The sequence below is a fragment of the Lingula anatina genome, chromosome 7 (genome assembly GCF_051362555.1).
Source record: "Lingula anatina isolate TDL-2025a chromosome 7, LinAna3.0, whole genome shotgun sequence".
NCBI lineage: Eukaryota > Metazoa > Brachiopoda > Lingulata > Lingulida > Lingulidae > Lingula > Lingula anatina.
Genome location: NC_141773.1, coordinates 6,296,219 through 6,323,174, shown reverse-complemented (window position 1 = coordinate 6,323,174; position 26,956 = coordinate 6,296,219). Strand labels below are relative to the sequence as shown.

Sequence of the window (26,956 nt, the reverse complement as noted above, 5' to 3'; positions counted from 1 at the left end):
AAATCTATTTTTTCAAAAAGACTTCCCCAGTGGTGCATGTTTGATATGGTATACTATTTCTGGTAGATCTATATTGATGAAAATCGATTAAGACGATGACGTTATTTCTTCAAAATTAAAATTAGGAAAAAAAAAAACTATTACATATACAAATTGCACTTCAGTCTGTTCAGATGCGACGGCGAAGGCTGAGAACTCATTTCGCATTACTGAATGAACATGAAATTTTGAAATTAAAGCTGTTTAATCATTAGTAGCGGAAATGTATGAAAACTTCTTGTATTATCGATTGTGTAACATTACCTGTAACAATGAAATGTAATGGCAAGAATCTTGCAATGAGCAAAGCAATTATTGTGTGTTGAGAATTTAACATCTATGCGGAATATCCGTGCCGTTTCAGTCTTTAACGCTAGCCACTGACTCCACGCCTAATGCCACTAAAATCGATGCCGGGCCAGAAAATATGGTGAATTATTTAATGACTGTCCACTGCTTTTCGTTCAGGGCCACCTAACTGTCTCGCGTAATTGTTGTGCTGGCCGTGCACGCAAGACGACAATTAGTGACTTTACTGCACCGATAATTTGGATTAGAGCATGATGTAAAATTAAACTCAGCCAGTGAAATATACCATAATGAAAATATCCCTTGCAATTGATTTTTGCGCTTCAATTTTGTTTTTGATAATTTTACTTAATGGTGACCAGGCCCAGTTAGTATATCGACATCAACATGAAAATATCAAAATTAAGTATTTTTGCAACAAATGTATTTTTATGTGATATATAAAAATAAAGATGAGACCAGATCTGTAAGGTAGAAGTGAAGGCGTTTTCAAGTTCTTTTAAGAAAAGTAGCCATTTCAACGGCAGCACAAACGCCTGGAATTTGAGAAATACACACTCCTCTAATGAGCCGAATCTTAGAAGGGCACTGCGTCTCAATTTTATAAAGATTTCTCAAGACAGTCAATTTTCCGTTCTTCCGATGTGATGGATATGTTTGCCGAGTGATTGTGCTGAAAAATGTGTAGTAAGGTGAATGTGTTACTTGTAACCTTAATGACGTCTCAACTACCGCAATCGCTGTTTCGGTATTTGTTTAAGAGACCGTATGTGTCTTTATCTATGGAAGTGCTGATCAAAACTTAAGAAATAATCAAATGGGTGTGCCCGCGTTTAAAGGGCACATAAACCTGTGTTTGTATTCTCATTTTATAGGCGATGGTCATTAAGGTGCACTGTAGCTACTAAAGGTGGGTCATCTATATCTGCTTTGCAAAAAGGGGTGTGCCCTGTACTGGATGAAGATGGCAAATAAAGGGGGTGGACCATATTACAAGTTACTTGTTGTTATATGATCCCCCCCCCCTCCGTACTATATGCAAGTCCTTAAAAAGGCTTGTATCTATTCTCCGATAACTTGCCTCAGCTTCACTTCTTCTCTCAATTCAAAACAAAAAGGCCACCCTGGTTATTTAGATGTTGTTTAGGATGAAGATTTTGTATCACTACAAACCATTATAGACACAATAGGCTACTAAGATTAATGAGGCAGTACATAATACTGCATGTTCAGTCATTAATGGAAAATTCAGCATAACTTGACTTCATTTGACACATTTAATTGATGAATGACATCCACTCATGTTGACAACAATAAAATGAAAGAAACCTTTTTCAAGTAAAAGAGTTTATTCAAAAAAATATGGATGTGCATGTAAGTGGAAGATGGCCTTGGCATTGCATAGGAGTACAATATAAATATAAGTAAAATATTTCTGTACAAGTGCCTTGGAAGACACAAATAGTTACATTTAAATAACAATCAGTGAAGAAAATCATATATGCTTGCATACTAGTAGATTTATTTTCTCCCACATGTACTAGTATTCTAATTTCGTTGTTCGTAAGATATTTTTAATTGATAGGGTATTTCAAATGTTACAGTTCAGATTACCTCATTGTCTAAATATTCCAATTTCCAACACTTCACAGGGAATGTACTTAATACATAAAAATATTCTTTAATTATTATTTTTCTTTTGCCATAACAGTTATATAGAAACAAAGAAAAAATAGTTAATGTTTGAAATTTAGCACTCTTTAAATTTTTTAAGTATGATTTCCAATTATAAAAGCTATACTGTACAAATAATAAAGCATCTAATAAATGATACTTCACTCAACTGTCAAATAATATTTGTGCAATATGGAGTGTTATTAACTAAAAGATGAACTACTGAAAGTTCCTTTGGTCCTAAAGAGTTATGAGCAAACTGAGTTTAATCTCTAAATCCAAATATATACAATAAACAAATGAGGTATACAGACACAGAAATTCATATAAAAATGATTAAAAGGGTTTGGAAGTGATTGGTTCCACTTTTTGATACAATGGTCGTTTGATATGACGATAAATAATGACAGATACTTTCACTATGGTCAACACCCCAGCTATGCCAAGAAGCACCGCAGTAAATATGGAATTGCGTTTGGTTGGATCCCAGTTCTTGGACATGGAACCAATCAGAGCCATGATTATAACAGGATATGGTGCGAAGGTGTAGCGCACATAACGGTCCAACACAAAGGTCTCTAAGATGAACCATGTGGCGATCTCCGCAGACAGGATGCCCAAAGCAATGGTGCATGCAACATCCTGTGTTACAGCCTTTGTGACGTAGCTCAACACCATGGAGAGATTCAACAAAGTTGCTATGGTAACCCAGGTTGCGTAAAAGGCCATAGCATTCTGCACGAGGAATCGGATCAACCAGATGTCCTTCCCAGAATTCATCCCTATCAGCTGATAGGCGATAGAGTCAAGGCGCAGATGACAGAACACCAAGGCGACCCAGAGGGTAAAAGGCATCAGGGCGATGACGATGAGAGCCCCCCATAAAATCTGTCTGTCCCACAGAAACAGCCAGCTTATGTTGCAGAGATTGTTGACAATGTAGAAGATGAAAGTTCCTGCTGGTAGGAGGCCTGGGTTGACGTACAGATAACCCTTAGGTCCCTTACGACACAGACTAACCAAGGCGTAGATCAGAAAACACACCTGTGGAAATACAAAGTGAAATCATAATTAGTTTTTCTCCTATAATATGTGTGTGTGTTCATACTATATGTGTGTGCCAGCGTGCGCACAAGCATCTGTGTAAAAATATGTCATTCTTTGCTGTATCAGAAATAAAAACTTTTACTTTAACTACAAATGGTAAATCAGATGGTAAATTAACTTGTATACTTTAAAGGTAACTTAATTTGGGCACCATCCTTGCAATAGCAGTCAATTCATACTTCATTAAAATTTTCTTCTCTTAGACAACTCATTAGGGAAATGTCAGTCAAAGTTCATATAATTTCTGATTCTATCTGCTGCTCCCATCTGTCTAATGACGCAATGGCTATGCCTATATACATGTAATGACATTCCACAGGTACTTGTTATAGATAAACAGGGGCGGATTTAGGCCGTCTTCTGGGTCTTCCGGAAGACGGTCAGATTTTCTAGTTTACATTGACAGGTATCTAATTTTTTTCTGTCGGAAGACGGTCAAAAATGGAGGATGGATCAACAAAGATAATTTGGAAGACTCTCAGAAAATATCTCTCGATCTGCCCCTGATAAAGAATGACCATTCTGCTTCAAGGCTCACAAGGTAGCATCCATCTCCTGAGCTAACTATGGCGCTTCATGTTTGCTTGTTTTTTAGAAAAACTGTTCATAAATCAAACCTTAACAACTAATACAAGTACAAAAGGGGGTATTTTTGCATAATATCTCAAATTTCACACAAAACATTCAATTTTTGACCAAATATTCATATGTTGGAAAGGACAAGTTCCTCCTCCTCCCCCCCCTTCCCCTAACACACACACACACATACCTAAAACACACAGATAACCCCTACCTGCCAGAAATAGATAATCCCCCAGATAGAGAAGGTCCATCCAGCGGGAGTAATCTCCAAGTAGTAAGCATCAGACACATCTCCTGTGTTGTTTAAAAACAGGGCTGAAAATGGGAGAAGAAATATTGCAGTGTTATACTAGTATATTGTAGTGTATAATACTGGTACAGAGCTTGTGAGCTGTCACTCATTTTTTTTAAACTGAGGAAAGATAATGACGACAGTGGGAATGAATCCAATAAAGTGTCGTTTAATGAGTTTTACCGTCTTTGAGGTGTGATTCAGGAAATACAAAAAACTTTGCAGGACATAAATATGACTGTTGGGGAATATTGAATACCAGTACCAATACCAGCGTACAGAAAAGAAAAACATGTGAATACTGTTAAATTAATGATTCAAACAATGAAACAAGGCAGCAAAGCTGTCAAATGTACAGACAAAAAACAGGAAATAACTATGCTCAAAATAGGCTACTGTCAATTCTGATGCAAAAGTACATTATGTTAAACTGCAAATTCAACATCAAATTTTAATTATGCTCAACAGGTAATACCAATATAAGTAAAATGTTCACACTTTGAAAATGTATAACTTCCAGAAAAAGAAGCCAATTAGACTGTTTTTCCAACTCAGGCTGCATTTTAGTCCCGTATTTCTTTTTTGAAAATTTGGCAATCATAAGTAACATGGTTTTCCCATAATGGTCATCATGGCAGCAGCACCCAAAATTCGGTTTTCTTCTATTCTGATGCCATATTACATAATGGTTAACAGCATAATGACCGTCAATTTTTAATAATAAAATATACGTTTCATGGATTTTCAGAAAATGTGACTAGCATGGGTCTTCAAGCCTGTGGAACTTCAAAGTCACACCTTGAAAATGCCAATATGTGAAAAATTAAATTTTCACAAAAAAAAACAAAAAAAAAAAAAAACTGTTTAAACTGGCAGTAAGAATTACCAAACAGACTGCATTGCCTACTGAAGCTGTATTCTAGTCCCATGTTTCTTTCCTGTAAGTTTGAGAACAGTAAGTGACATGGTTTTTCTTAAATGGTCATCATGGGAGCAGTGCCCAAAATAGTTTTTTTTTTTTTTTCAAATTTTGATGCAATATTACATAATGTTTAACAGCATAATGACCATCAATTTTTAATAATAAAATATTAGTATCATGGATATTCAGAAAATGTGACTAGCAAAGGTCCTCAGGCCCATGGAACTTCAAAGTCACAACTTGAAAATGCCAAAATGTAAACAAGACAGCACTGTTCTGAAAATTTTTTCCCCATTTTTAACAATTTTTTAACATAAAACAATATTAACAGGTTACTGCCATTTTTATACGATCAACTAAGAAAATTGATGAGATGGGAAAAATATCAATACAACAGTGTTAAATGTCCAATTTCCTCCATTCTGAGATTCTGAACATAGTGAATGATTGAATCTGACAAACAGCAATGATATGAGTTTATTTCCATTTTTGAAACTTTATTACACAACACATGATAACAAGTTTACCATCATTTTTACATAATCAACTAATAATGTTGTAAAGATGCAGGAAATGTCAACCAAACACTTTTACATGTCTTATTAGTTAAATAATGAGACTGTTAACATGCCTAAGAATTGAATCTGAGGAAAGGTAAAACAAGACATGGGTTTATTTCCATTTTTAACACTTTTTTTAACATAAAACAAAATAAACAGTTTACTGCAATTTTTATATGATCAACTAAGAAAATTGATGAGATGGGAAAAATATCAATAGAATAGTGTTAAATGTCCAATTTCCTCCATTCTGAGATTCTGAACATAGTGAATGATTGAATCTGACAAACTGCAATGATATGAGTTTATTTCCATTTTTGAAACTTTATTACACAATACACGATAACAAGTTTACCATCATTTTTACATAATCAACTAACAATGTTGTAAAGATGCAGGAAATGTCAAACAAACACTTTTATGTATCTTATTAGTAAAATAATAAGACTGTTAACATGCCTAAGAATTGAATCTTAGGAAATGTGAAAAAACAGCATAACTTCTAAAATAATGCCCCGATTATGCTGATTTTCGAACTCAACCTGCGTTTTAGTAAGATTGACCATTCCTGTGAGTTAAATGACAATTGGCCAATCTATTTTTCTTATATTGTGTTTACAGTGTTGCATATATGCTGAAAAATGAAAAAACAGCATAACTACTAAAATAGTGGTCCGATCATGCTGATTTTCGAACTTGACCTGCGTTTTAGTAAGATTGATTACTCCTGTGAGTTTCATGACAACAGGCCTAACGGTTTTCCTTAAAATGTGTTTACAGGGTTGCATATATGCTGAAAAGTGAAAAAACAGCATAACTTCTACAATAATGGCCCGATTATGCTGATTTTCGAACTTGACCTGCATTTTATGAATATTCATCAGCTCTGTAAATATAAAGCCAAAAAGTAAAACTGCCCTCCACTTATCGTGTTTACAAGGAAAGTGCACGGCGCCGACGGCGACGGCGACGGCGACGCCGGCGACGACAGACGCAGGTGATGGCAATATGTACAGACACATCTGTGTCTGTACATAAAAATAATCCAAATGAAAATCCTAAGCATATTTTCCTTTATCATCTTTTACTTTGTTTATTCATTTGTACATTGTATTATTAATCGGAGTAAACATATTTTTTACTCACCGTTTGGACCGTTCGAAACGGCATTGAAGCCGCAGGTAGCCGCAAACCCCAAAACTGTCAGAATTATCAACAGCATAAAAGCTGCATGGTGCTTGTATTTAACTTCTTTCTCAATTTCAAAATTCACGTCCATTTTGAAACCTCTGAGTATACTTAGGAAAAATGATAAAGTTGTTAAATTATTAAGGTTTTTTTAGTCTAACTGAGGTAACTCACGTTGCAAAAGACTTGTCTATGAACGGTCGTTTTGAGTTACAAAAACTTAAACTTGACTAACAGCAGACTAATTCTTGTTCAACTTTCATTTGAATTTCGTTGATTTAGAATATTTTCGGAGAGCTTACCTTCAGTGGTAATCGAATGACAACTTTCTTCCCAAAAAACAACAGGTTATATGAACACTGAGCTATGACCTGCTGTGCGTCCGATGACCCACGAAAACAGGTTTTATAAAATCATAAATTTATTATTCTGTGTGTCAAAAATTCTTCATTAAAATATTTATTTTTAAATATCCTACTTTTAAAATGTAAATTTGTACTAATATATATAATATATCATATATTTTTGTTCCATATAAAGTAAATATGTGAATATTTAATAATAAAATATTGGTTGCTTAAAACCAGTTTTTGTTTTTACGCCTCGTTCTGAATCTGGGTCACTTGGACGGCACGTTGCAGTGCACGCGGGTACACCCATGTTATACAAGCCCTTCACTTATGTAAATTGATCTGGTATAATAGGTAGAAGAGGAGTGAGCACTAAGAAAAAAAGTATAAGGGTTACTCAGGTGAGTTGAATATTTAGCAAAACGAGATTGAATAAGAATAAGTTTATAATAACTTTATTAGTTTACTGTATGCTAGTTTGTTTGTGTCTGTTGCATGTGCTAAGTGTGAAATTATCTAGTTTAGAACGAAGTTTTTTTAGAATTTAAAATGAAGGGGATGAGCATCAGTGACACTTCAGGATCTCTTACAATTGACAGTGTAGAGTTATAGTATTGTGATGTGTTGATGAGGTTTTATTGAGCGAATTTTGTGTAAGCAAGAGACTTGCAGTACTTTATTGATGATGTACAGTGCAACAACATGTACAAAATTAATAAAGACAACAAGTATATAAATTTTTGTGTATATCAGTTAAGATATTGAGGCATTTTGATGGACATTTCTTGCTTTGTTATAAAACGCCATGGACTCATTTTTGAAATTCCGGCCACCTTACAATTGCTTGTGGACCACTGCTTTTTTAAAGATTATAGGAGCTTCAAAGTAGAAGGCATACATGTATATACTGCAAGTTTGTTGACATTTGGAAGATTTGTGAATGGTGCACAAATCTGCAAGTACGTACAGTACTACCCTGTAGCTGTCTTTTGTTCTCAATTGGGCAGTGACATCAGTGCCGCAGTTTTCAAGTTGGTATAAATACAGAGTTTTTCTATAATTGACATGCAGAAATACACGAGTGCCTCTTATTAAATGAAAACCCAGCTGGGATGACTGGCATGTTTTCCTATTGAAGGAGGTGCTGCCATCTGGAGTGTATTTTGATTAACCCAATTTTTCAGGCTCCCTGTGATTATAAGGGGATCGAAGAAGCACTTAATTTTTGGACTGACAATTTAATTTGTCGTAAGAGATTGTTACACAACTGGTTTTGACAAGTTCTCACAAACATGTATCTAACTAGTTCATTACGAATAAAAATTGGAAACTCTGTTTTGATGTTTTAAAAAACTCCTAAAATATTTCAAAATTGTTTTTTTTTTCTTTTGCAGTACAACAAGCAACCATGAAAACACAGGGACATAAACCGCTGCTGATGCTGCTTATTCTTCTGACATTTGCTGTCTACATCGCAATATTGTTTATGAATTTTCTGTCATCATCTTGGACTCTTGTTGGCCAAGACTTTGAAGGTGAGAGGATAAATTACTTTATTCTGCGTTTTCAGAAAAAAATTAGTACAGTCATTGTATCCAAATTAAACTAGAGGATCAGAGAGGCGATACCGCCTCCGAATATTGTACCACCAGCTGGAGCAAGCGCATTCGTATAGACCCCCACATACACAAAATAAGGGGTGCAGCCACCAGTCTTGTGCTTGACAAGCTGTAAAAATGCAATCAACAAGAATTTTCAAAATATGCCAAAAATATATATAACTAAAAATGGTGCAATCAAAGTTAAGTTCATTGTAAGGTAGGTCAAAGGTCAATTTCAAGGTCACAGTAAATTGCCAGTATATGACTTCCTATCCAACTTCAATAGTAACTATGGACCTATCTCTGCCAGTTTTGGAGATAAAAGGGAAGCAAAATTTGCAAAGTTCAGTTCATGGTGATAAGTAGGTCAAAGGTCAATTTCAAGGTCACAGTAAGATTGCCAGTATATGACTTCCTATTCAACTTCAATAGTAACTATGGACCTATCTCTGCCAGTTTTGGAGATAAAAGGGAAGCAAAATTTGCAAAGTTCAGTTCATGGTGAAAAGTAGGTCAAAGGTCAATTTCAAGGTCACATTTAGATTGCCAGTATATGACTTCCTATTCAACTTCAATAGTAACTATGGACCTATCTCTGCCAGTTTTGGAGATAAAAGGGAAGCAAAATTTGCAAAGTTCAGTTCATGGTGAAAAGAAGGTCAAAGGTCAATTTCAAGGTCACAGTAAAATTGCCAGTATATGACTTCCTATGCAAGTTCAATAGTAACTATGGACCTATCTCTGCCAGTTTTGGAGATAAAAGAGAAGCAAATTTTGCAAAGTTCAGTTCAAGGTGAAAAGTAGGTCAAAGGTCAATTTCAAGGTCACAGTAAAATTGCCAGTATATGACTTCCTATTCAAGTTCAATAGTAACTATGGACCTATCTCTGCCAGTTTTGGAGATAAAAGGGAAGCAAAATTTGCAAAGTTCAGTTCATGGTGAAAAGTAGGTCAAAGGTCAATTTCAAGGTCACAGTAAGATTGCCAGTATATGACTTCCTATTCAACTTCAATAGTAACTATGGACCTATCTCTGCCAGTTTTGGAGATAAAAGGGAAGCAAAATTTGCAAAGTTCAGTTCATGGTGAAAAGTAGGTCAAAGGTCAATTTCAAGGTCACATTTAGATTGCCAGTATATGACTTCCTATTCAACTTCAATAGTAACTATGGACCTATCTCTGCCAGTTTTGGAGATATAAGGGACTAAATGTTATAATTTTGGAGTTACCATAATGTGCCATAAATTTCCTACAGAAAAAATTAATTAAAATAAAGAAAAGGTCATTTTGGTCAAAGTTCTTGAAATGGGAGGTTCTCTGAAGTTGCAGAAGTTTAAATTTGATAAAATAATGTCATTTTTGACCACAAGTTGTCTGCTTTGCCAAGCATTATGTTTTATTTTTCCGGAGTTCAAAATTTATTATCCATTACCGTACTGCACATTTTTACGGAAGCCGACTGGTGCCATATGTTGAAAAAAAAAAATTATCTCGAAATTTCGAGATAGCATTTTTTTTGTTCAAATTTCAAAATACTATCTCGAAATTTCGAGATAAATTTTTTTGCTCAAATATCAAAATGCTATCTCGAAATTTCGAGATAATTTTTTTTTTGTTCAAATTTCAAAATGCTATCTCGAAATTTCGAGATAAAAATTTTTTTTGTTCAAATTTCAAAATAGTATCTCGAAATTTCGAGATAATTTTTTTTTCTACATATGGCACCAGTCGGCTTCCGTACATTTTCCTTTCACCACCAATATGTACTTTCTGATACAGCGTAACTCGAAAACCGTATGGAATACAAAAAAACCGAGACCACCTTCAGTGTTGGGCTTTACATGCTCTACAAAATGCAAAAAAGAATGGGTCTCTAGCATTAACGGTTCCCGAATTAGAGACAGTTTTCAGTTTCGGTATCTTATGGCCGCTACTCCTGTGAAAATGCACCGATTGACCCCAAATTCACGGAGATGAAAGATGACCTGAAGGGTAACACTTTCCAATAATATTATTGGTTAAGTCTGTGTGGCGTCTGAATAACAGGGCAAAAAAATTTTTTTTCGTAAAAAATTTCATTTTTTTGAAAATTTTGACCCATTTGACCTTGAAGTAAAGGTCAAAGGTCAAATCCGAGGGTATATTTGAAATCTACACATATGACTTTTGGAAAGCCGTCTATAGAAATTTTTCCCGTAACTCCTTCTGTAGGGTAGATAATTAGCATTTAATTTTGCCATTTTTAGACAAGGGTGCATTGCAATGAGTGCCACACCCAGACCCCAATACCGACAAAGCCCAAATTTTACGTGGAACGAGTTGAGATTATAGGTGACCTAAATCCATGAGATGGGTACGGGGGCCCTTACCGTCTAGGAGGAGAAGCGGTAACGGTAACATGGCGGCGGAGCCGGCGGAACGGACCGGACGGGACCGAAACCATGTGTACCGCCAGCGCTAACGCTGGTGGTAAATTTTTTTGTTCAAATTTCAAAATAGTATCTCGAAATTTCGAGATAATTTTTTTTTCTACATATGGCACCAGTGGGCTTCCGTACATTTTCCTTTCACCACCAATATGTACTTTTTGATACAGCGTAACTCGAAAACCGTATGGAATACAAAAAAACCGAGACCACCTCCAGTGTTGGGCTTTACATGCTCTACAAAATGCAAAAAAGAATGGGTCTCTAGCATTAACGGTTCCCGAATTAGAGACAGTTTTCAGTTTCGGTATCTTATGGCCGCTACTCCTGTGAAAATGCACCGATTGACCCCAAATTCACGGAGATGAAAGATGACCTGAAGGGTAACACTTTCCAATAATATTATTGGTTAAGTCTGTGTGGTGTCTGAATAACAGGGCAAAAAATTTTTTTTTCGTAAAAAATTTCATTTTTTTGAAAATTTTGGCCCATTTGACCTTGAAGTAAAGGTCAAAGGTCAAATCCGAGGGTATATTTGAAATCTACACATATGACTTTTGGAAAGCCGTCTGTAGAAAATTTTCCCGTAACTCCTTCCGTAGGGTAGATAATTAGCATTTAATTTTGCCATTTTTGGACAAGGGTGCATTGCAATGAGTGCCACACCCAGACCCCAATACCGACAAAGCCCAAATTTTCCGTGGAACGAGTTGAGATTATAGGTGACCTAAATCCATGAGATGGGTATGGGGGGCCTTACCGTCTAGGAGGAGAAGCGGTAACGGTAGCCGTCCGGCGGAGCCGGCGGAGCCGGCGGAACGATCCGGACGAGACCGAAACCATGTGTACCGCCAGCGCTAACGCTGGTGGTACAATTAAATGTATAAGAATTGGTCAGCTTAAAAATTTGTAATGTTTTCTCAATGTTTCTATATATTTCTTATGCTGTTATGAATTTAGTGTATATTGAAGCTTTGTTGTCAAATTATTATTTTCTTCCTTGCAAGAAATATATAAATAAATAATGAAATGAAAAGAATAACAATTTTTTTAATTAACAACAACAGTAATAACCATGTAGGAATTTACAGTTAAGTAGCATAAATAAGACAAAATTTACAGGGACTCTCTTCCCAAAAATGATTTATTAAAATATAATCTGATTTTATATAATTACATTATAACACCGAATGACCATCACAAACATTTGCAGGTTTGTTTCTGAACAACACTGGGGATGTCTCGGACTATTTTTACCTTGAAATCACACCTGCTGGCTGGACTTTCTCAATCTGGGGCTTTATCTACACTTGGCAGGTACAGTAGAGTGCATCTCTTGTATCAGAGATAACGTGGGTTATGGTTTTTGTGTGATTGTGTCTGTGTGAATTTCAGATGTAAGTTAGTAGTAAATATGTCTGTTGTGAACAAGATAAAAGATTCATGAAAGTCATAAATTTGAATGTAGTTTGTGGTGAAACATTTTTAAAATCTTACTTAATTTAAAGGGATAATAACTCTTTGTATGAGATCTATATTTCACAATAAAACATTGTGAATAACTCATAGAAATATAATATATTCTGTTTTACCACAAAAATGGCAGTTATAGCTATTATTCTGATATCTGAGCTTGTCTTTAGACCACATGACCTCCATTGATGGCTATACTCTGTTAAAATCTCTTGAGAGATTTTAACAAAAAAGCAAACTTTTTAGAAAAAAACCAGGGACTAACTTTGAATGTAAAAATGGATTCATTAACCATTGGTAAGTATGGGAAAATTGTTGTTTACTCCAGGAAAATTCATTTTTTGGCTGAAACGAAGAGTTATTATCACTTTAAGCTAGCATTGTCACAAAACAAAAAAACAACATTTATCTGTATGTTTATAATCATAATAATCAATAGGTAAATTTGAAGATATATTAGGGAGTTTCCAATCTAATGTACGTCTAGTTTCATCTTCCTGATTTGATGCACATGATGCAACATTGTTTGTATTTTATTTACAGTTCTTATGGCTGATCTATGTGGCGGCCAGTATGTGCCGCAAGTCCACAATGGGAAGCTACTTGTATGTGGATCCACAGCTTGTTCCAACAGGACTGTTCTTTGTCTTCATCATCAACAATGTCCTGAACGTCGCTTGGCTTATTCTGTTTGATCGCATGCTCATCATCTGGTCCATGGTGGATCTATTTCTTATAACTTTCTCACTCTACGTGGCAATTTTCTTGACCCATCGCCAACTTGAGAAGATAGCGCCGAACCTGGTCAGCATGAAGTCAGTGAATGATTAGATAGACTGGATGATTAGATTCTTTGTCCAGAATGGCTTGGCCTTCTACGCCACCTGGTGTACAATTGCCTCACTCCTGAACACCGCCATAGTCCTGTCATACACCATAGGCATTAAACAGGACATTGCATGCACCATTGTTTTGGGCGTCCTTGCAGGAGAGATTTTGGTCTGGTTTGGTCTGGATATTTTTGTCTTTGATCGATACACCCGTTACAACTTCAGCCCAATCATTGTCCTTATTCTCGCTCTGAGTGGAAGCCTTGCCAAGAACTGGGATCCCGAGAAGCGCAATTCCATCATCACCGTGGCGATCCTTGGAGTAGCAGTGGTCATTGGATTGGTCAAGGTTATTCTGATGTTTTACCGCCACTGTACTCGGCCCCTGTACAGCCACTTGTATACATTGGATAAAATATAATCCCGGCCATTGCTATTAAACTTGCACTCATTTGAAGAAAGTGAAAATGCAAGTGTTAACTTTGGTGCAGCTTATAAAAACAGCTGAATTAGTGTTAGTTATATAATATGCCAAACAATGTTTATATTTTTGTTACATTTTTTCTGAATATGCTTCTCATTAGTCATACATATGAATTTATTGAGCTAACACAATTCAAAACCTTTGACTGCCTGGAAGTCTTCAATATTTCACAAAACAAAAAAATCATTTTGATACTTTTAGACTTATGTAAGAAAATAGTTAAAGGTTGTAATAAAAAAATTTTGCTAAAGGTCAACAGCGTTTAACCAGCTGTACAAGTGTAAGTACTTAAAATGCAGATAAAGTGAGGAAAAATCTCGATACAATTTTATTATTATTTCAAGGTCAAACTGGGGTGATGGCCAGTTTGATAATGTTAAGAAGTTTGTCTCCACTACTTGTTCTTAAACACAATTTGAAACCCCTCCAACAGCCACGAAAGAAAATTTACCCCCTAGCATCTGGAGGGGGCAAGCCAGACAATTTAGCCGATTACATCGAGTCCACTTAAGCAAGAATCCCCTCAGAGATACAGTGATCCTGCTGGACTGGTAACTTATAATTTGAACTTAGCCAATGGACTCTCATTCAAAATATGCAATCTGATGATTTCTAGTCGTGCAATGCTTTTTGTAGTTTTATGGATTTAAAGAAATGCTTTGAGTAAATATTAAAATATATTTGTATGTCTTTCTAGATATTTACTATTATGCATGTAAGATAAATTGATATTTTTTTCTTTTTGTGACAATGCAAGATTTTTAGAAACATTTATTATTGAGATAACTGTTTCACATTCCATTATTACGCAAGATATACTAGGAATATTGGCATTTCAGAATGTCTTCCAAGTAAATTATGATCATGATGAGAATTCTATTTATTTAGCAGATATTAACTGTGGCTATGCAAACTTTTCAAATACATTCCACATTGCTTTTTCAATGCATTGTAAGACAGTAGAAATCTCTTAAGCAATACTCAAGCATTTCTGTATAAATACATGAGAAATATACTTGTTAGTTCAATTTCAAAACTGTAGTTCTGTTATTTCTTCAGAAAGGATATCCACATAAGCATATTATTTGGCTCAAATTACTGCTTGATTATCCTGCACCTTGAGTCAGAATCGACATTACAGAGACCTAAAAAAATAAGCATAAAGCCAATTTCCACATGGAACTTCACATCTGTCCACCGTCAAACTATTTTTCAGTTTTCTCTGGCAAAACATTTTGCTTGAAGATAAGAAAATCATGGCAAAATACTATAAACAATTTTATTTTTACATGGCAACAAAATGCGTTTAAGCAAAGATGAGCATATACATGAGTGTAAACCCTGAAATTAAAAAAGGTTAAAACCACTTATCTTCTCTTAATGACTAAATTATCAATCTGCAAAGCATCAATCAGGCTCTAGATTTCAACAGCTTGTAAATTTTCATAGCTCAAAGTAAACAAGACTATTTTCCAAACAGTATGAAAAAAATTGGTATCATGCTTAAAGAGTCTTGGAAATGATTTACATATATATGTATATTTCATTAACTGAAAATAATTTATTGTACAGTATACAAGGAAAAATGAAAGGTGTACTTCACTCATTCACCCAACTGATTTATTTAAATACAAAATTAACAAAACCCCCAAGGAACTAGAGGATCAGAGAGGCGATACCGCCTCCGAATATTGTACCACCAGCTGGAGCAAGCGCATTCGTATAGACCCCCACATACACAAAATAAGGGACACAGCCACCAGTTTTGTGCTTGACAAGCTGTAAAAATACAATCAACAAGAATTTTTAAACTATTGCAAAAAATATATATGGTACAATCAAATTTAAGTTCTTTGTAAGATAGGTCAAGGGTCAATTTCAAGGTCACAGTAAATTGCCAGTATATGACTTCCTATTCAAGTTCAAGAGTAACTATGGACCTATCTCTGTCAAGTTTAAAGTTAAAAGAGAAAGAAATTAGCAGAGTTCACTTCATGATAAAAAGTAGGTCAAAGGTCAATTTCAAGGTCACACTTAGATTGCCAGTATAGGACTTCCTAATCAAGTTCAATAGTAACTATGGATCTATCTCTGCCAGTTTTGGAGATAAAAGGGAAGAAAATTTGCAAAATTCAGTTCAAGGTGAAAAGTATGTCAAAGGTCAATTTCAAGGTCACATTTAGATTGCCAGTATATGACTTTCTTGTCAAGTTCAATAGTAACTATGGACCTATCTCTGCCAGTTTTGGAGATAAAAGGGAAGCAAAATTTGCAAAGTTCAGTTTATGGTGAAAAGTAGGTCAAAGGTCAATTTTAAAGTCACATTTATATTGCCAGTATATGACTTCCTATTCAAGTTCAATAGTAACTATGGACCTATCTCTGCCAGTTTTGGAGATAAAAGGAAAGCAAAATTTGCAAAATTCAGTTCATGGTGTAAAGTAGGTCAAAGGTCCATTTTAAGGTCACATTTAGATTGCCAGTATATGACTTCCTATTCAAGTTCAATAGTAACTATGGACCTATCTCTGCCAGTTTTGGAGATAAAAAGGAAGAAAAATTTGCAAAGTTCAGTTCATGGTGAAAAGTAGGTCAAAGGTCAATTTTAAGGTCACATATAGATTGCCAGTATATGACTTCCTATTCAAGTTCAATAGTAACTACGGACCTATCTCTGCCAGTTTTGGAGATAAAAGGGAAGAAAATTTGCAAAATTCAATTCATGGTGAAAAGTAGGTCAAAGGTCAATTTCAAGGTCACATTTAGATTGCCAGTATATGACTTCCTATTCAAGTTCAATAGTAACTACGGACCTATCTCAGCCAGTTTTGGAGATTAATGGAAAGCAAAATTTGCAAAGTTCAGTTCATGGTGAAAAGTAGGTCAAAGGTCAATTTTAAGGTCACATATAGATTGCCAGTATATGACTTCCTATTCAAGTTCAATAGTAACTACGGACCTATCTCTGCCAGTTTTGGAGATAAAAGGAAAGCAAAATTTGCAAAGTTCAATTCATGGTGAAAAGTAGGTCAAAGGTCAATTTCAAGGTCACATTTAGATTGCTAGTATATGACTTCCTATTCAAGTTCAATAGTAACTACGGACCTATCTCTGCCAGTTTTGGAGATAAAATGAAAGCAAAATTTGCAAAGTTTAATTCATGGTGAAAAGTAGGTCAAAGGTCAATTTCAAGGTCACATTTAGATTGCCAGTATATGACTTTCTATTCAAGTTCAATAGTAACTACGGACCTATCTCAGCCAGTTTTGGAGATAAAAGGAAAGCAAAATTTGCAAAGTTCAGTTCATGGTGAAAAGTAGGTCAAAGGTCAATTTTAAGGTCACATATAGATTGCCAGTATATGACTTCCTATTCAAGTTCAATAGTAACTACGGACCTATCTCTGCCAGTTTTGGAGATAAAAGGAAAGCAAAATTTGCAAATTTCAATTCATGGTGAAAAGTAGGTCAAAGGTCAATTGCAAGGTCACATTTAGATTGCCAGTATATGACTTCCTATTCAAGTTCAATAGTAACTATGGACCTATCTCTGCCAGTTTTGGAGATAAAAGGGAAGCAAAATTTGCAAAGTTCAGTTCATGGTGAAAAGTAGGTCAAAGGTCAATTTCAAGGTCACATTTAGATTGCCAGTATATGACTTCCTATTCAAGTTCAATAGTAACTATGGACCTATCTCTGCCAGTTTTGGAGATAAAAGGGAAGCAAAATTTGCAAAGTTCAGTTCATGGTGAAAAGTAGGTCAAAGGTCAATTTTAAGGTCACATATAGATTGCCAGTATATGACTTCCTATTCAAGTTCAATAGTAACTACGGACCTATCTCTGCCAGTTTTGGAGATAAAAGGAAAGCAAAATTTGCAAATTTCAATTCATGGTGAAAAGTAGGTCAAAGGTCAATTGCAAGGTCACATTTAGATTGCCAGTATATGACTTCCTATTCAAGTTCAATAGTAACTATGGACCTATCTCTGCCAGTTTTGGAGATAAAAGGGAAGCAAAATTTGCAAAGTTCAGTTCATGGTGAAAAGTAGGTCAAAGGTCAATTTCAAGGTCACATTTAGATTGCCAGTATATGACTTCCTATTCAAGTTCAATAGTAACTATGGACCTATCTCTGCCAGTTTTGGAGATAAAAGGGAAGCAAAATTTGCAAAGTTCAGTTCATGGTGAAAAGTAGGTCAAAGGTCAATTTCAATGTCACAGTAAGATTGCCAGTATATGACTTCCTATTCAACTTCAATAGTAACTATGGACCTATCTCTGCCAGTTTTGGAGATATAAGGGACTAAATGTTATAATTACCATAATGTGCCTTAAATTTCGTACAGAAAAAATTAATTAAAATAAAGAAAATGTCATTTTGGTCAAAATTCTTGAAATAGGAGGTGCTCTGAAGTTTCAGAAGTTCAAATTTGATGAAATAATGTCATTTTTGACCACAAGTTGTCTGCTTTGCCAAGCCTTATGTTTTATTTTTCCAGAGTTCAAAATTTATTATCCATTACCGTACTGCACATTTTGCTTTTACCACCAATATGTACTTTTTGATACAGCGTAACTCGAAAACCGTATGGAATACAAAAAAACCGAGACCACCTCCAGTGTTGGGCTTTACATGCTCTACAAAATGCAAAAAAGAATGGGTCTCTAGCATTAACGGTTCCCGAATTAGAGACAGTTTTCAGTTTCGGTATCTTATGGCCGCTACTCCCGTGAAAATGCACCGATTGACCCCAAATTCATGGAGATGAAAGATGACCTGAAGGGTAACACTTTCCAATAATATTATTGGTTAAGTCTGTGTAGTGTCTGAATAACAGGGTAAAAAAAATTTTTTTCGTAAAAAATTTCATTTTTTTGAAAATTTTGACCCATTTGACCTTGAAGTAAAGGTCAAAGGTCAAATCCAAGGGTATATTTGAAATCTACACATATGACTTTTGGAAGGCCGTCTATAGAAATTTTTCCCATAACTCCTTCCGTAGGGTAGATAATTGGCATTTAATTTTGCCATTTTTAGACAAGGGTGCATTGTAATGAGTGCCACACCCAGACCCCAATACCGACAAAGCCCAAATTTTCCGTGGAACGAGTTGAGATTATAGGTGACCTAAATCCATGAGATGGGTACGGGGGCCCTTACCGTCTAGGAGGAGAAGCGGTAACGGTAGCCGTCCGGCGGAGCCGGCGGAACGATCCGGACGGGACCGAAACCATGTGTACCGCCAGCGCTAACGCTGGTGGTACAATTAGGGACAGGGTACAATGCAAGTTTGTTTGTTTTTTTGTTTTTTTTATCACTCAATGACAAAAATTTGATTTTATAAAATGTAAAAATTCATTGCAAAAATGACAGTTATACTGCATTCACGTTTTCATACATGATAATCAATGAGGGGGGGATAAGGTATTAAACATACTTCTTGACTAACAATGAACAAATTTGTTAAATATCACTAAATTTGAAATATAAGAAATAGGACAAAATAACGCTGTAGTGCAGTTCCATAGTCTGACTTAATGAAGTGAGTTAACTTTATTCTAAATATTGTAACCCACAGCATTATTCCATCAAACAACTTTCTCTTTTTCTTTCAGCCATCACATTTTTCTGTGTGTCAAGGAAAAATAAATTAGAAGTAAAAAAAGAAAAGAAAAAAAATAAATGTTCACATCGTAAAATGAAAATCTTTACCAAAAATGTGAAAAAGTCCTTTTCAGTGAATTATTTGAAGTCATACTGTGGGGTCGTCTCTTTGATTACAATAAGGCCAGCTGCTACCAATATTGACGATGAACAGACATCAGTTTTAAGTCTTTGTATTACAGCCTTAAGTGAACAAGATCTGTGTCTAAATGGAACAAGTTTGGGAAGTCTTAAATACAGAATAAGTATGTCTGAAATGAATGGCATATTCCTAGACAGCTTCACAAAATAATACCTTCCATAATCATCAACAATTTTTCATTATGTTACACATTCTAATAAAGCTCTACAACAGATAACTTCTGAACTGTTGGAAATTTCTCACTGTGTAACACTGTTGATGGCTATATTGTTTTTGTCATTGTTACTGTCATTTTTATCAATGTCGCTGTCATTGTTATTGTCTTTCATATGTCACTGTTACTGGGCAGGTATCTGTGGCAGCCCAAACTCATCCACTGGTACTCCATCCTAGAATGACAAATGGTCAAAATAATTAAGAATTCATGCTGACAACAGAAACAGAACAGATTTTAAATTCAATTCAATTCAATTTTGAGTGTCAACAAAAAAAAAAGATTATCTGCTGTAATATCCTTTAAAATTAAAACCAAAACTTGACACAGGCACATCATGTTCTACTCATCACATTTCTGGGACTACATGTGTGTTAAAAGTGGCACATAAAGGATATTTCCTCAAAAATGTGTTTGAAACAAATAATATCATGTCATATAAAGTTTCTGCCAGGTGACTAAGCGGTTTAGCCAGGATTTAAAAATAAGGAAATAGTCTTTTTTTCCTAATAAGACAAACCACTTGGCTCCATGATTTAATACAAAAAATCTGGAAAAAAAAGGACCATCAAAAGTAGGAGGTCCAAAACACAGCACTCTTGAAGCTAAAAAGCAACATCAGCTTTAAGCACCGTTATCATTTATCATTACTATTATATTTATAATTATATTCTTTTGTTTTTCAATATTATATCCCTCTTACCTGTGTCCGTGTGCTTTCAGCGCCAGGTACTGATGTTGGTGCACTGGGAGCCGCCACTTCGTCTAAATATGTGGTGTCCTCGTCAAATCCTATCTCATCACCCAACGCGTCCAGTTCCGCTTCTAGGTCGTCATCGTCCAATTCTGGCATTCCGTAACTACGCCCCATGATTTCTTGCACTTCATTGGCTTGCTCCATAAGATCCTCCATATCATCTTGTAGGTTCTTAAACATGGAAAATATATATGTATATGAAACTTATTTTGTATATCCCTATTTTTTGTGTTGTTAAATTTATAAGGCAAAAAATGTAAATGGTAAAACTGCTTTGCATAATGTACTAGTAACCAATCTCCAATGAAAATTCACACAATGAAGGAAAAAATTGTTCCTTTTTTTTAATAGTTATAAGCAATTACAACAGTAAACTAGATATTAACTCACAATTTCTTTATGAGGTCATCTTATTTGGCAAACATGTTATCATGTTTAAATAAGGAATGCTTATGGAAAATCCCTTTTAGCAGCAGCAGATTTTTGACAAAGCAATAGAAAGATAAAGTTAACATGAATATTTCTCACCTCAATTTGATCAATATTAATATTCTTAAACTCTTTTTTGAAAGATTTCACCCCAACCTTCATGGCATCAACCTACAACAAAGGAATATAAACTTATAATAAACTTACAACAGGGGAATATAAACTAATAATAATTCCAATCTATAGTGTGCAAATGAATTTGAATCACAGTATACAGATATGCTGCACATTTACATTTATGACAAAGACGACAAATGCAATTCAGCAACTTGGCCTTAAGTCTGCAACATTTACACAGAACGTACAAATTAAACAATTAAAAAGACAGTTTTATCTTCTTGTAGCCTGTTACAAAAAAAATCTCACAGATAAGTGTAGCAGCAAGACTTCCACAAAAATGTACTTACAGTGGTTTTTGTATCTTTGACAGTATTTATGGCAAAGTTTTGCTGCTCTAAATTAAATGACTGCTGCATCAGTTGTTCTCGTTGGCTTTCATACCTTAACGAGCAAGAATAATTAATAATAATAATAATAATTAATAATAATAATCAATAAGGATAACAATTTAGTGCATCAAAAATATCTTGACTTTCAACACAAGGTACAATTCAGTTTTGAATAATCAACCCAATGTTTTGACGATAAACAAAAATAATATACCATATAAAGAGGTACAATAAAGGTTATTTAAAGTTTTGACAATGACCATCAACACCAGTAAACTTTCGTTCCATTATTTTTACCATAAAAGCACACATGTACTATATAAGTTACAATGAACTTGTCTGACAGTGACATCATGTTACTGTAACACTTACATTTTCTTCTGTTTTAACACTCGCATGGCTTTTTGCTTTACCATATTCTGAAAGAAACAAGACAGGGAATTAGAATAATAAGATACAGAAAGTAGACAAATTATTTAATGAATATAATTAACTATCGGAATATATTAAACTACCTTTCAGTATAGGCACCACTATAATTTAAATATTATATCCATATTTAATACCTTTGATGGACCATTCCTCATTTTCGCCATCTGGTCTTTATATTTTTTCAGCTCCTGGTCAAGTTTGGATATTTTCTTCTCAATGGACTCCCCCCTGCTGTCAATCTATAAGTAAACATAAACAAACTAAGAAATCCATGATATATATATATATATATATATATATACAAAGACAATTTTATACATCTGATCACTGCAGTCTACATAGAGAGGGCAAATGGATGTAGAAACATTATACTTAAACTTGTAGGTGAAAATTTCAACATTTCAGACAAGAAAAGAGAGAAAATGTTAAACTTATTAATATTGCTGTCAGTGAAAACTTATATGGGCCAAGACTACATTTGAGAGGCCAAGTTTATATTAAAAATTAGTGTTTTTAAAACAATTTTAAGAAACACTCTTGTATTTAACTGTAAACAAATAATAAAATATTTAGACTAAGAAGGTATTCCTTGGCTGTCATCACCGTCGTCTGATTGTGAGTCATGAAATACTTTGTAAGGAATATTTTCAAAACAATAGATCTATCAACAAAATATGTTATTACTTACATTTGCCACACATTCGTTCAAATCTGGTGGTGGTTGCTTAGGTTTGCCTCTCCCAAATAACCTGTTCATCTTTATGTGTACTTACAATTGTAATCAAACGAAAATTCACTAAAATATATTCACACTCTACGTACGAGGAACTATCTTGCTGTAGAACTCCGGAAGTAAATAGTGTTGTGTATCGCGCATGCCCAATCATCGACGCCAAAGTTAGAGATTCTTACCGAAAGTCGGAACGAAACCTTCAATTCATCACGCCCGGAGAGCATTGGAGGTATTCCACGAGGTTGTGTGCAATTTTGATGCTTATGTGTAAACGCACCTCACATTAATTAATATATGTAACTATCTGCACATTTTAGAGTAGGTCTGATTTCTTCTGAACAGCGTCTACTGGGATATTCTTTCCCACCTGATGAAAGCTGTTCAAAATCAAACGCAAAGGGCCTACCTGACTTCAAATTTAAATCATTTTAAAGTTTTAATATTGGTAAATATCTTTAAATTCATTTTCCTTCAAGACTGTGTTTGAAAATTCTCGTCTGAAGTAGCCAAATTTTTGGTCTTTTAGAGGGCGAACGGTGCCATTTGGTACGGTTTAGAACTATGATACAGCTTGTCGAAATTCTAATTTCAAGAGGGACCAGAAATCGAAGGGGGGGGGGGGGGTCAGGACGGCCCTGACCCCCGTCTAAATACGCCATTGGCATTGTCTTTATATCGGGGCCGTAGCGATAGTCCGAAGGTTCAATAGTCCGAAAGTTCATTGGTCCGAATGTTCACTATAGAACCTTCGGACCAATGAACCCTTGATTAAAAAATCGATGAAAATGTTACCACTTTTCGGACCAATGAACCTTCGGACTATCGAGACGCCCCCTTTATATCATTGTCTTTCATTAGACCATTCTTTGACTATACTATAGAAAAAACACTCAATAAATAAATTAATCATTAAATTAATCAATAAATTAAATAAAACAGGTCGAAAAAATAATTAATAAATAAATTAATTAATTAATTTATTAATAACCAATTATTACGCATGTGACAGTCTATTTAAAAGGCGAAAAGCAAAATATATATTAAAAACGCACATTGTGCCGTGCAACGTGGTACGTAGGTACAACAAACACACTTCGCAAAGTATTGCATAGTAGGCTGCGGCGGTGAGCGGTCTACGTGGATGGACCCAACTTTGCAGGGAATTTTGCTGAATGCAGTCGGCTTAACTGAATGATACCCCTCTTCCTGGCGTTAAGCAGAATAAAGAAAAGCTGGTGATTATACCAGTAAGCTCCATGTAGACTGGTGGTGTTGCAGGGAATGGGGTCTAAGGCGATCCACGTATTTGGAGAGTATATAAAATATAGGATTTAATATAAGTACAAACATTTTGTAACAGACTACAAGCGCACCTTGTAGTCAGAGAATACCTACAGGTAAAAACTGCATTTAATACAATGGATTATAGCCCGAAGTTGACTTTTTTCTACAAGAATTACCAATCATGATCATTCCGGGCCTGAGCTACGCTTTGTGAAAAAAATAGTGCTGTCACGCCGAGATGACTGTTTGTTCGAAAATATCGTCATTGTGTAAAATTGGTGGCCGTTAAAATTCATCCACCTGTCCAAACAATCTGATTGCGTAAGTTTTTTTTTTTTTTTGAGCGACACCAAGGGACCATTCCCAGACCCTAGCGTACTAACTGTGGATCGATCTATCTCCAAGGGGATTCTAGCTAAGTTGCAATTAACTAAAGCTGCTTAGGGGGTAATTTTAATTGGTGGCGACAATTAAAATTATCGTTTAGAAGCTTCAGTAGGTGTGCCAGACATCTAAGCCGCTTAAGCTGAAGCAATTAAGAGAGAAACCCCTTGGAGATTGATCGATCCTTTTGGATCGATCTAGGCATGGGAACCCAGTCCAATATCAATACTTAGATAATTGTGGACCGGATAAATTTCAACACTAGGGACGATTCTTAAAATATCTACATTATTTTCTTACTTATTTTCATACTTGAATTAAAAAAAAAAATTCCTTTCGTTACCAATACTTCATTTTTGTAATCTTTTTCACGTTAGGGGCCTACCGTTTCCCCATCTCTTTGACTTAAGTGTGGAAGGTCTACATCGTACTTGTTAGGGTGACGGCGTTTTTAGTACTTATTGGAAATTCAAAGATACTTTTATTATCATTATTATGTTGTGTATTAATTGATAATTCTTTTATTTTATTATATATTTTATTTTATTTATTATTTTCTATTTATTTGTTTATTTTATTTTATTTATATATTTATTATATTTATTTATTTACTATTATTATTTTTTGACAATTTTTGACAATTTAGTAGTGCTGTTGAAAACCATTTTTGACGGACAAAAAAAAACCCTGTAAATTAATTCTTGAAAGCGCTATAAGTTTCGTAACTGCTAGCTTTTTCTCACGGAATGTTTGCTTTCTAATTGAAAATTGTGGTTGGCCCGCATACCACTGAGCCATCATTTTTTGACAAGAGCAAGGGATTCATCGGTCCGGCAAGTTCACACAATAGCACTTAGTTTTTAAACCCGCTTGAGCTGACGACGATTTTCTACCTCGATGATTTCACATACTGTGCCAATGCTCCGAAAAAGGGTCATGTTTACAAAAAAAAAAAAGTGAAAAGAAAGGCAAACACATAAATCTCGCTAGATAATCTGTACAAAAGCTGGTCTTTATATAGCCTAATGATGTGTTGTGATGCACACCGCAGACAGAGGGTCTATCCTCCACACTGTACGATTGTCCTCCACACTGTACGATTGTCCCCAAAGCAGGTGAAGTGAAACGTGTTACCTATATTTGTAAATACTCCACCTTAGGTAATTATATCATTGCCCGAATTCAGAACAACGGACCGGGTATCCCGGTGAATGCCATTGCTAAAAAGTATCTCATGTAATTATAGTGTAGTAAACAGATCTAGAACAAAAAGTGTTGGTATTATTATTATTTTTTTTTTCATTTCTGCAGTATTATAAAAATATTTGTAAGGAGTTGTGGAGAACCAGTTAAAGCAGTGTTACTCGTCCGTTCAGGTACGACTATGGAGCTGGTTTTTTATAGGGCCTGTTCAGAAGCAAGTTGATCCGCGGACTAACTAATCCACAGATCAAATAGCTTGCCGCGTAACCCCCGCGGGGAATCCATCTTCAATCTGTTATGCCTCCTAAAACCACCAAAGATGAAAAATAAAGAGACCTACAACAGGTTAGACCATTGTCACGATAATCGCTAGTCTGCCGAACACTGGGAATAATGCAATGCCATTGCAGCATACAAACTTATGATTTTAAAAATGATTCAGAAGATTTACCTTGAAAAAATCGTAGGGCCAACGGAGGCCCTGAATCTGTACGATTTTCACGGCCACCGCCTGCCGAAAAAGTACGCATTTACGTGCAGCGTACGGACATCGCATTATTAAGGTCCGTTAATTGTTAATACCTCATAATTATGACTACCTACACCGGTCACAGTATAACTCTCTGTCTAATTAGCGCACCTGATATTTATTTATTTATTACAGACCTGTTTTTGATCAAAGAACTTCTAATTATTTGTCGATTTGTGCATTTTCGTTACTCGTGAAACTAACTTTTTATTTCCCCTGATGCTATTCAGGGGCGGATCCAGGATTATTTGAAGGGGAGATCCTCGGGTGTGGAGCCCCGCCCCCCATCCTCCACTTAATCCGCCACTGATTGCAGGCTTTACAGAAAAAAACAGTAGGCAAAGACCATTTTCCACTATATCATTTTCGGGTTTTCGGGTTTAAAACGTGTTTAAATGGCCATGTAATCGTTGCTGTCTCCTTTCGAAATCATACAAAACTGAAACTCCATATACTAATTGAATATATTTCTTTCAACGAACCTCTGTCTTTTAAAGCCTGCATTATATTTGGAAAGAATGGTATCAAAGTAAAAAAATCATGTGTGATCAATACAACTTCGCTCGGAATGACAATGTTAGCGACCAGTTATATAGAAAGGACCCGTTTGTCCTGCCCATATTAAACTTTTTCTACTGATTGGCTTCATTATGTACTGTGGATCTTGACAGAGTCATAACAAACGCTTTATTCGAAAGCAGTTTTTGTATTTAAGTAGTATATTTTAACAACAAGTGGACTACAGTTGTATCAAAATGTACTGTTAATATTTTGACAGTGAACATTTGTGAGCAGTGTTAGCCAAAACCTCTCACCCAAAATAGATCAAATCTGTTG

At 35.2% G+C, this 26,956-nt stretch overlaps 2 protein-coding genes and 1 non-coding gene across 3 annotated transcripts; 1 reads left to right on the top strand and 2 right to left on the bottom strand.

Moving 5' to 3' along the window:
* Positions 1-1,678: 1,678 nt before the first annotated feature.
* Positions 1,679-7,065, bottom strand: LOC106175794 (uncharacterized). Its single transcript, XM_013557941.2, has 4 exons — positions 6,976-7,065; positions 6,632-6,784; positions 3,923-4,026; positions 1,679-3,066 (listed from the first exon to the last, which is right to left on the bottom strand). Exons 2-4 carry the CDS (start codon positions 6,762-6,764, stop codon positions 2,359-2,361), a joined length of 945 nt encoding a protein of 314 aa, XP_013413395.2. The 5' UTR covers positions 6,765-6,784; positions 6,976-7,065; the 3' UTR covers positions 1,679-2,358.
* Positions 7,066-8,175: 1,110 nt separating this feature from the next.
* Positions 8,176-14,873, top strand: LOC106175798 (uncharacterized). Its single transcript, XR_015335449.1, has 4 exons — positions 8,176-8,271; positions 8,418-8,558; positions 12,264-12,367; positions 13,067-14,873. It is a non-coding gene; the product is annotated as an uncharacterized LOC106175798 (transcript).
* Positions 14,874-15,102: 229 nt separating this feature from the next.
* LOC106175816 (charged multivesicular body protein 5-like) lies at positions 15,103-22,862 on the bottom strand. The gene is made up of 7 exons (XM_087017518.1): positions 22,675-22,862; positions 22,121-22,225; positions 21,927-21,973; positions 21,513-21,606; positions 21,145-21,216; positions 20,563-20,787; positions 15,103-20,034 (listed from the first exon to the last, which is right to left on the bottom strand). Exons 1-7 carry the CDS (start codon positions 22,741-22,743, stop codon positions 19,984-19,986), a joined length of 663 nt encoding a protein of 220 aa, XP_086873644.1. The 5' UTR covers positions 22,744-22,862; the 3' UTR covers positions 15,103-19,983.
* Positions 22,863-26,956: the final 4,094 nt, after the last annotated feature.

Bases quoted from the DNA above. Each gene is read 5' to 3' on its own strand.
- LOC106175816 (XM_087017518.1), bottom strand. From the start codon at position 22,743: ATGAACAGGTTATTTGGGAGAGGCAAACCTAAGCAACCACCACCAGAT. The intron at 21,217-21,512 runs GTAAGTACATTT...CCTTTGTTGTAG, and splicing joins TCAAAGATACAAAAACCACT to GTTGATGCCATGAAGGTTGG. The intron at 20,788-21,144 runs GTGAGAAATATT...TCCATGTTTAAG, and splicing joins TTAATATTGATCAAATTGAG to AACCTACAAGATGATATGGA.
- LOC106175794 (XM_013557941.2), bottom strand. From the start codon at position 6,764: ATGGACGTGAATTTTGAAATTGAGAAAGAAGTTAAATACAAGCACCAT. The intron at 4,027-6,631 runs GTGAGTAAAAAA...TCCCATTTTCAG, and splicing joins CGTTTCGAACGGTCCAAACG to CCCTGTTTTTAAACAACACA. The intron at 3,067-3,922 runs GTAGGGGTTATC...GTATTTCCACAG, and splicing joins GGATTATCTATTTCTGGCAG to GTGTGTTTTCTGATCTACGC.